The sequence below is a fragment of the Cucumis sativus genome, chromosome 5 (genome assembly GCF_000004075.3).
Source record: "Cucumis sativus cultivar 9930 chromosome 5, Cucumber_9930_V3, whole genome shotgun sequence".
NCBI classification, from domain to species: Eukaryota; Viridiplantae; Streptophyta; class Magnoliopsida; order Cucurbitales; family Cucurbitaceae; genus Cucumis; species Cucumis sativus.
In genome coordinates this window covers 27,147,501-27,157,256 of record NC_026659.2, presented here as the reverse complement: position 1 = coordinate 27,157,256, position 9,756 = coordinate 27,147,501, and the positions used below count along the sequence as shown (strand labels likewise).

The following is a 9,756-nucleotide window of genomic DNA, read 5'->3' as shown; positions in this document are numbered from 1 at the left end:
TCGTTCACATAATGAATTATTTTCTTTAAAATCATTCATGTATTAATTGTCGAACGTTACAAAACGATCAATTACAATAAATGCACGAATAATTTTTAAAAGATATATTTGTTTGAAAGTTCAAATTACACGTTGAAAAAAGTTTAGGATTTAATCAATACAATTATAATGATAGATTTTTTTTCAAATCAAACGTAATGGAAGGTATAAATTGATACTTAGTAATTTATATTTTTTCAAATTATGTCTAATTTTTTCTATATTTATAAATTATATTTTAATAGACTGTATTAGATATAATCGTTATATTTGTAAATAAATCCAATCTATTATCTTCTGATTATTATTTAGAATATAAAAAAGGGCATTATGAAGGATGGGCTTTGTTATGGCCCAGGAAGATAAATAGCCCATTGACCCACCAAAGTTGTGTTGTAGAATGTTGATCATCGATTCATCCTCCTCTTCATCCTCGGACTTCTAAACTCGAAATCTTGGTAGCGAAGGAAACGAGGAGTAAAGGCCAGAGGGCAACCATTAAGATATCGACCCAGCAATAATAATAGTGAGCCGATTCTATAAATAAATATCCACAAGCTTCACTGGGTGTATCAATCGAGCTGTTTCCATTTGGATTGCGCTAGCTAGGCATGTCTTTGGTTCGTTGATCTTAGTTTGAGTCGATGAATTTCCTTCTTGGAGCCGAAATGAATGCAAATTTGTGTTGAAAGGGTCTACTGAAGAAACCCACCTTCACCCTATTTGCCGTTTCCTTACTCGAGACGGATACCGGGTGATTGAATTTTGAGTCAAAGATGCTGCTGCAATTTTCAGACCCAGCCAAGCTTAAAACCAAGATGGTATGATTTTTCTTCTTCTGGGTTTTTATTTGAATTGTCATAAGAGTATGAAATGGTGATATGGTGAAGGTTTAAGAGTCGAATCCAGAGTTGTAATTAAGTTTCGCAAGTTAAACAGATGAGAGAAGATAAGATGTATCTGCACTTATACAGTGAAATTTCTGGAAGAAGTTCTACAACTATAAGTAAACTGAGGCTTAGAGCAAAGAAAATAGGAAATGCCCAAAAAGAGAGTAGTGTAGGTAGAGAGTGGAGTAGTATTTGTTATGATTATTAATGGATTTGTCTGCATTCAGTAAATAACATTAGATCTATTAATAACTAAGGCATCTTTGGTTAACCGTTTTGTTTTTTGAAAATTAAGCTTCTAAAATTTGTATGTTTTGTTGTCTACTTTCTACCAACATTTTAAAAACCCAGTCAAGTTATGAAAACTAAAAAAAAAGTCATTTTTTAGAACTGGTTTTTGCTTTTTGATATTGAATAGGAATGCAAATGTTTCTTAAAAAAAATAGTGATATTCATGTTAAGTAAATTAGGAAACAAAATTGTTATGAAACAAGGCCTTGACGGGATTCCGTTGACGTGTATTAAACTTTAGTTCGTTGGGTTAAATATTAGTTTTTCAAAGTAGAGAAGTGTGATTTCCGATTCAACATTGCCTTAACGAGAATGGTTTTTTTGGCTGAAGCCTCATTTGATCATTTAACTACTTTATTATCGTTTTTGGCTGAATTTGTTGGCCAAGTCCTATGGTCTCTGAGCAACACCTATCTAAAGATCGTTGTTATAATGTCATCTTGATCTCAATAAGGTAAACTGTTGACGTTTGAGTCTAGGGGCAAATCCAAACGTTTATTTCCTTTAATAAGTACATCAATAGGACTGGTGATTAATTGTCAATTTGTACAGTGTGTATTTGAGGACAAATTCATTGCACGTGATTCTGGTACACTTGAACAACTGAAGGAGATTACTTCTAGGCGTAGAGTTATTGAGGAATCCATTAATGAAACTAGCTCTATCACAGATGCCATTGCAAGAGAAATGTCTGGCGGGTTGTCTTCACACACTCAACAGGTACTAATATGCCAACATAGTGAAATAAGTACTAAGCATAATTATCCTTGTCATGAGCTCCTTTGTGATTCAAATACATGAATTTCTGTTACACTGGCAATGCTTCCTTGTTAGATGCGAATTAATGTGGCTGGATTTATTCTTTCAATTTCAGCTCATTTACATATATGGTTAATTTAAATCAACGACCCCTGCTGCTCTTATTCCCTTTTCATTTGAAAGGAAGTTGTTTTTCCTCCTCCACTCTCCTGTCACTTCCCACCCCCCACGTGTGCACACTAGCCCAAAGTTGCAGCGAAGTTATACAGATTTTTTTTTTGAACTGCCGGTTTTATCTTCTCTTTCTTCACAATCTAGATCTACAACATTGTAATAATTGTTATCAGTGTTGTGTTCTCATTCAATTGTGTCCTGTTTTCTGTGCTTCAAAAAATTCCAGGTCCTTCACAAACTACAGCAATATCTGCCCTTGTTGGAAAATTTTGTTTCCCAAGTTGATATGATCGATTATAACCTCAGGATTGTTCAGTGGACTTCAGACTTAAAGATACGATGGTCGAGTGCTCTGAGCTCATCTTCGTTATTTCATCTTAGGGGTCCAAAGTTTTTCCAAATAGATAACTTGAGGTTTGAGGTAGGGATGACTCTTTCTCTCTATGGCGCTTTTCTCAGGCAGAGGGCATTAGAAATTATATCAGAAGGTGGGTACTAATGATGAATTAGTTTCTAGTAGAAGTCACGAATTTATACCTATTTGATCACTTCCTCTTCACTTATACAGATCAAGTGCAATCTGCGACCTTTTTCAGAGAAGCTTCCGGGGTTTATCAATATCTTGCTGAGGAGATTCTTCCAACCATCCAACACTGCCTGCCTTCTGAAAGACCACCAGAAGTTATTCCATCCACTTCTGCTGCGATGAGTCTTGTTTGTTTAGCTGAGGCTCAGGTTAGTTTGCTCACCCTCACGAACCTCCATGAATCTTTATCTATAAAAAGAAATGGCCTTTCTGAAAGTGGAATTTGTGAGACTGAATAGTCTAGTTAGTCTTTGATCAGAGTGTGGAATCCAGGAGGTCCATCTTTCTCTTTTTTAATATTGGTCTAAATGACGATTATCTATATTAATCTTCTGTCATAAAAAATGCAATAGGCTGTCACATCAATGCGGGCAGAAGAAAAGGGAACTATTCCTAGTCTTTTGGCAAAGCTACATTATGGTATTGTTGAATTACTCAATGAATCAGCTAATTATTTACACATAAGTTTTGGAGAATGCAAAGATATGTCCTCAAACTTTCTGGTGAGTAAGAATGCTCTTCTTGCATATTCATGATGGTTTTAGGGTGTGTATAATCTACCATTTAGCCATATGACTGGTATAATCTTTGTTCTTTTCGGTCGCAGGAATTTCTATCAGCTTTCAGAGCTCTACATGAGTTGATGAGTCGGAAAAATCTTGCAAAAGAACTAATGTCTAGTGGTCAAGTTGGAGTTGCTATAGGAGTTCTTAGATATGCATTAACTGATGTCAAAAAGGAAATGCCAAGAGAAAATTCATGGAAACTCGTTTTCGGAATAGAAATAGATATTGTAGCTGAAACGCTCAGAAAGTTCGAACGCGAGAATGAAATTGTATGGCATAAGAAAATTGCTTTAAGAGATGAGTTGCCAACGCCTATAGGTACCCGAATCGTCAAGTCCATACCCTATAATCCAAAAAAATGGGAGAGAGAACTAGCATTTAAAATATGAACTGAAGCTCCACGTAAATATGGTCATTTGTTCTTGTTGGGGACAATTATGGAGCTGCTTCTATCCCCAATTTCATTCTATAAAAGCACAAAAGAATCTGGTGCTCCTCTTAGAAATATTTCCTTAGCTAGTTGAGTGACTTTTTGGTGAAAATGTGAAGCATTCGTATAGAAATGTACATTGATTATAGTGATTCCTATTTCTTACATTTTATTCATTTGAAATGGTCATAAATATGTAAAGTTTGCCTAAATAAGAGGTTGATTGAATTATGTTTCTATATGAATATTCATTCTATAGTTTTTTTGAGATGAGAATTTTGAGAATCTTAATTCCACTTGTGTTTTTCTTAAAGAAAATATCATTTTCTAGTCACTTGTGGTAACAATTTTTACCGTAAAGATTTCATCAAGTTTGACCATAGATTTGGATAAATTAATTTACCATTTATTCAATATCGGTTAATTCACTATGCAACATTTGACTAAAAGGACTTGACTTGACATATGACAAATTATGATTAAACAATTTGATAAATATGATCAACACTACCTTCTTTACCTTCTTTTGATTATACAATTGGATGGAATACATGTAAATCAATTTTTAATAAATTTAATTTATACAGTGAGACACAATTTTTTTAAACCCTAAACTCTAAATAGAATGATATGAAATTTTCAAAAAACAGTTGATCCAAAGTGTGGAGGGCAACAGCCACCATGCAACTGGCAAGTGGCCAAATCAGGAACACAAGATTTTGATGGAATTGTTCATAATTTTAATGGAACATTTAGAGGAAATGGAAACCCATAAATAGATAGATTACATTTCGTCTTCTTGATTTCGCGCGAAAGTCAGGAAGAAGCTGTAGCAGTGGACGAGAAGCAGCCATGGCCGCTGTACAGTGCACAAGCTTCTGCAAACCATTTAGCACCACAAGAGCTTTCTCCCCTTCTTCATTTACCCTTTCAATTTCCCGTACGAGTTCTCCCACTTTCAAAGCTTCCAGCTCATTGCTCAACCTCTCGATCTCCAGGTCTTCTCTTCTGCATCTCTATACATTTCTCTTTAGTTTGAGAATACAAGCTGTGATTGCGCTAACGCTGCGTTACAGGTCGAATAGGGTTGTTCCGGCTGTGATTGCGGAAGAGAGTGCTGATGGGGCGACTGTTTCTGCCACTGATGCGTTTAATCTAACTTATCTGGAGGCGGGTTCTTAGTTTTATCGACTTGGGTTTGGTAAATTTTTGTTGATTTTGAATGTAATGCGTAGAATTAATCTTCCCCTCCTTTCCCCTTTTTGTTTTAGGGAAATAGTTGGTTGTGGGAAGTGGGCGGATTGAGCATTTTGGTAGATCCTATTTTGGTTGGTAGTCTTGATTTTGGTATCCCATGGCTTTATGAGGCCTCAAAGAAGATATTGAAGAATTTCCAGGTGATTTCAGAATAGCTATAAGCATTATTTTGGTGTTTGGTTTATGTGATGTTGTTAATAGATTGATTCTGATGAGCAACTTTGGTGCAGTTGAATGAACTTCCTGAATTTGACTGCTTACTCATTACACAAAGCCTTGACGATCACTGCCATTTGAAGACCTTGAGGCCTCTCTCTAAGAAGTCTCCCAATGTGAAGGTTATAGCGACTCCAAATGCAAAGACATTGTTGGATCCACTTTTCAGCAATGTAAGCAGATTCTGCTGTGCTTTGTTTTCTTGTTTGAATTCTGCTGTCATTCAAGGCTAAATTGCTAAAATCATGTATGTTTTGGAGTGATTCTGGTTAGAATCACTTTTGTCATTTGAAAATGATTTCAATCATTCAAATCTACTTATAATAGTACAGAAAATGCGTTTAAAAGTGACAAATTAAAGGTTTAAGTGAATTTTGAGGGATTAAAGTTATGTCGTGAAGTGATTTTAACCATTTCAAAGTCACAACCATGTACTAAACTGCAGTGGTTTATTTGGTCAAGCAGAGAGAGAGAAAGAGAGAGTTGTTACTGTAGTTAGAAGGCTTTTTTTAATTATGCTCCACTTCCCACCTTTTTTGTTCATTCCTTCTGGTTTGGATAGACTATCAACGTACAAGGCATGAAGGCAAAGATAAAGAGTGATTAAAGAGATAACAGAGGTGCATCGGGCAAAATAATTTTAAAAGCCTAGGCTTTCATTTGCGTGCCCTCCTTTCGTTTCATTTCAATGTTGTATGATGGCCTAATTTGATCAGATTATTACTGGAAGCATTTCATGTACCACATTGTGCTCATATGTGAATGTACTAAGGCTAGTTTTAGTTATATCCAGGTCACTTATCTAGAACCTGGTCAGAGTTCAGTTATTGAAGCAAAAAATGATTCTCAAGTACTCATTAAAGCCACTGCCGGACCAGTACTTGGTCCTCCTTGGCAGCGTCCTGAGAACGGGTAAAACTGTTGATCTTCTACATTGCATGATGAACATCGTATTTAGTAACCTGGTTATCTAGTTTCCATCTCTTATTAAATCTGATACAGGTATCTTGTTGTTTCTCCCCAAGGCCAGCTGACTCTTTATTATGAACCTCATTGCTCTTACGACAAGGAATTTTTGGGGAAAGAAAGGGCTGATATTGTCATCACACCTGTGATAAAGCAGCTTCTGCCTAATTTTACTCTCGTTTCTGGACAAGAAGATGCAGTTCAACTTGCAAAGCTACTGCATGCGAAGTATGAATGCTTCCATAACCTTAAATTCACTACTTGGTGGAGGCATCTCATTCTCTCTATATTTAAGTTAGAACCCCAAACTTGAGATTAAAAATCAAGAAAATTGGAGATGAAACGTATTACAATTTCAAAGAAAATTTGAAAGGGCTGAGCATTCGAGAGGCTCGTCCTCTTCCAAGACCAGTGCTGTAATATATGATTAACCTAGTAACCTTTAACCTTTGTGTTCTACTTTATGCAGAGATTCATAAGCGTATAAACTCCCTAGCGAATAACTAATCTGCCCATAATATCTTTAAAATATTTATCTCCTATCAAAGTATCCTTCCTTGTCATCTTTCAGGTTCATCGTGCCAATGAATAATGGAGATATGGATAGCAAAGGGCTTCTTGCAAGCTTAATCAGTGCGGAAGGGACAATTGGATCTTTCAAGGTTAATGTTTACTTTAATCAGTCATTATGGATATCATAATATTTGTTGGACACTCCTTGGCTCGAGGACAATCTCTCAAATACTAATGTTGTGTTGTAAGATCTTCATACGACCATACTTGAACTTTGCACGATGGTTTGTAGGTTTCCAGGCAACTTTGATTTCTTTCTTTCTTAGGTTAGGAGCGGATGAAATTGAATGAAAATCAAGTTGTTTACAACAAAACGACCTGGACACTAATTTATAATTAGAATGTTGATTTCACAATCTTATAACACTGATCAAATAGCCGTATGGCTTAATGATCAAGGGTCCCGGATACAATAAAGGGCTCAGAGTGAACATGTGTGTATCTATAGTGGTCACTGATCTAGGATTTAATATACTACGAGTTTTATTGATATCCATATGTTATATATGACATGATGGTTGTCCAGTTAGATTAATTGGAATTTCAAGCTGGCCTAGACACTTGCACATGGTTGAATGAGTGAGAGGGCTGAAATGGCCTAGACACTTTTTCTTCAACCATATTGTGGGAGTCAATTCTTCCACTTTTTACTCTCTACTCTGATACTGCACAATAAACGTTAGAAAGCTCTGTTAAATGCTTACTAATTCAATGTAATGCAGGAGTTATTGTCAAGGGAACTTCCTGAGGCAGTTGTCTTGGAGCCGACACCTGGGGTACCACTTAACATTTCTCCACCTTCAGATCAAGCGTGAGTGTCTGTTTTTCAATAATGAAAACTCACCTTTTGAATGTATACAATTTATTGATGATGGAATATAGTGAAGCCTGGTCTTTTTCCAGCATCATTCGGTTTCATAGTAAAGGAAAGATTTCTACTTTTCACTTCTCTGAACTAGCATCCAACCCCCTCCATATCTTACATGTGAACAAGCAACAATCTTCTCATCCACGGACTGTCCTCTAAAGATTATTTACAGTGTACACAATGTTTTGGGGTTGTTTGGAATGACATTTCAAGTACTTGAAAATAGTTTTTAAGCACTTAAAAACTTATTTCAAACAAGCCCTTAGTCCAAGTTTGAATACAAGTTTGTGTCAAAAGGACCTTCTCACTCTTTCAAAGTTCATGAAGTGTAGGATATCCCAATGCCTACTCTTTTTGGTAAAAGGAGAGTGTTTGAGCTAGGAATGAGAAAACAGAATGGCCTATGGGCTTCATTCTAGTGATGTCTAAAGGAGTTCTGGCCCATAGGATTGAAAGCACAGTCCAAATAAATCTCTGCCCAACTTCCTTTAACATGTCCAAACTCCTCCAACACGTCTTCAAGGACAATCTACACTCACCTTCCACACTAATCATGATTATTCCATTAGTAATTCTGCCCCAATAATCTGCTGAGGGGTGGGAATAGATTCCCATTCTAATTCAGATTTAGATTCAGATTCTGTCCTTTTCCCTTTTCTTTTTCTTTCTTTATAAGGAAAATGTATATTAATTTTGTAGCACAAATGGGAATACTGTTTTGCACATTATCTTTGAGATTACAACCATTTGATATTCTTAGCAAACCAAAGAAGAGTTTTGAAAATGAACTTGGACGAGAAAATGATCCTAATTAGAGAAAAAACAACTCAAGCAAATAGTATATCATCTCTTTCAAAGTCTTACAAAGAGATAATGTAGTGTGTGAGAATGCCATAGTGCATGGCTTTTAGGACATAAACAAAGTGGTCTGTGCTTTGCTTAATTTGATCGGCTCAATGAAGGTTTAGTTAATTGGTTTTTAATTAATGTCGCTAATGAAGTTTGAAGAGTTTTGTTTGGTGGCCATTGGCGATTTAAGAGGTCCAAAAATGGAAAGGTGGATGTACTTGGACAGGTTTGTGAATGTAATTAGCTCTCATCCTCAACCAAATTCATCAAAGGAAGTTGATGCCTTGCCTTTGGGTGATTAATTATTGATTGATATTAAATTGATCTTTTCTTGTATCATAGCCAGTTTGACATTGAAGCGACACTTTCATTATATTAAGAATAAAATATGTTCAACATAAATTAGAAATATTTTTTTCTCTAACAATGTTATTGAGCTTATAATTTATTGATATTTTCATAAATATTTCATTGTAAATAAAGTTGACCCAACAATATTTATGTCAATAACATTTTAAACTTTGGTATATATGTGTAGGTGATTACTCGGACAATCAATTGGATCTATCGAAATTTGATTTGATGATATACATTTTGATCAACCACTCTAGCTCCCAAATAAACTTCTGTAGTGATTTGTAATGTTTGCAATTTAGGTTTTGGAAGCCTAAATATTATAATTTGGGGTTGCATGTGTTTTAACTTATCTTGGTAGGATGAATTTGACACCATTGACTTTTTTTAAAGAAAATTATAATGTGTATATTTAATTTTTATTTTTTACCATTATAAGATTTATAATAAATAAGATATATTACATTTCATTGTATATTACTGTAGGTTTGATCTAACATATTTAAAGAAACCCAAGAACTTTTAAAATGTATTTCGTGGTGTATTATTATAGATTAGATCTACAATATCTCTATAAATTAAAAACAAATAAATCATTAAAGAAATCAATAACTTTTATATCTATTTTGTTGTATAAATATATGACCTAAACTATCAATTAATCAACATTCCAAAAACCACCGATGATATCTAATAACTTCCATGCATTCTCTATTGTTAGTTTTTTCATGCTTTACAAATTATGTTAATTAAACTTGTTTTTTTCTTTTTTCATAAATGGTTTTGTTATTTATTTCACTTTATAGATATATGCACAACTTTTTTTTTTTTTTTTAATAACATCATATCATAAAATCAAATCTTGACTCTATAAATAAAGGTATGTATTATGGTAATTGAATTATTGCTTCAAAATTGTTTTTTTTTAAGAAAACTAT

At 34.6% G+C, this 9,756-nt stretch overlaps 2 protein-coding genes across 4 annotated transcripts; both read left to right on the top strand.

The window, feature by feature from the left end:
- Positions 1-459: 459 nt before the first annotated feature.
- Positions 460-4,020, top strand: LOC101214130. Of its 3 annotated transcripts, none has more exons than XM_011657459.2 (6): positions 460-860; positions 1,773-1,940; positions 2,380-2,641; positions 2,722-2,888; positions 3,093-3,242; positions 3,347-4,020. In XM_011657459.2, the coding sequence occupies exons 1-6, from the start codon at positions 816-818 to the stop codon at positions 3,692-3,694; spliced, it is 1,140 nt and encodes a 379-aa protein (XP_011655761.1). In that variant the 5' UTR covers positions 460-815; the 3' UTR covers positions 3,695-4,020. The 3 variants fall into 3 exon arrangements, with proteins under 3 accessions (XP_011655761.1, XP_031741664.1, XP_031741663.1); XM_031885804.1 differs by lacking the exon at positions 460-860 and adding an exon at positions 888-1,674 and having other exon boundaries at positions 2,460-2,641; XM_031885803.1 differs by lacking the exon at positions 460-860 and adding an exon at positions 890-1,674.
- A 426-nt stretch (positions 4,021-4,446) lies between these two features.
- On the top strand, positions 4,447-9,250 carry LOC101203294. The gene is made up of 9 exons (XM_004135063.3): positions 4,447-4,733; positions 4,812-4,905; positions 5,007-5,132; positions 5,223-5,381; positions 6,002-6,120; positions 6,211-6,402; positions 6,746-6,836; positions 7,470-7,558; positions 9,003-9,250. The coding sequence occupies exons 1-9, from the start codon at positions 4,588-4,590 to the stop codon at positions 9,004-9,006; spliced, it is 1,020 nt and encodes a 339-aa protein (XP_004135111.1). The 5' UTR covers positions 4,447-4,587; the 3' UTR covers positions 9,007-9,250.
- Positions 9,251-9,756: the final 506 nt, after the last annotated feature.

What these genes read in the sequence shown, in the direction of transcription:
- LOC101214130 (XM_011657459.2), top strand. Translation starts at nt 816, where the DNA reads ATGCTGCTGCAATTTTCAGACCCAGCCAAGCTTAAAACCAAGATG. An exon ending in CCAAGCTTAAAACCAAGATG is followed by an intron (nt 861 to 1,772) that starts GTATGATTTTTC and finishes CAATTTGTACAG; the next exon opens with TGTGTATTTGAGGACAAATT. An exon ending in ATTAGAAATTATATCAGAAG is followed by an intron (nt 2,642 to 2,721) that starts GTGGGTACTAAT and finishes TCACTTATACAG; the next exon opens with ATCAAGTGCAATCTGCGACC.
- LOC101203294 (XM_004135063.3), top strand. Translation starts at nt 4,588, where the DNA reads ATGGCCGCTGTACAGTGCACAAGCTTCTGCAAACCATTTAGCACCACA. An exon ending in AGATATTGAAGAATTTCCAG is followed by an intron (nt 5,133 to 5,222) that starts GTGATTTCAGAA and finishes ACTTTGGTGCAG; the next exon opens with TTGAATGAACTTCCTGAATT. An exon ending in TGGCAGCGTCCTGAGAACGG is followed by an intron (nt 6,121 to 6,210) that starts GTAAAACTGTTG and finishes AATCTGATACAG; the next exon opens with GTATCTTGTTGTTTCTCCCC.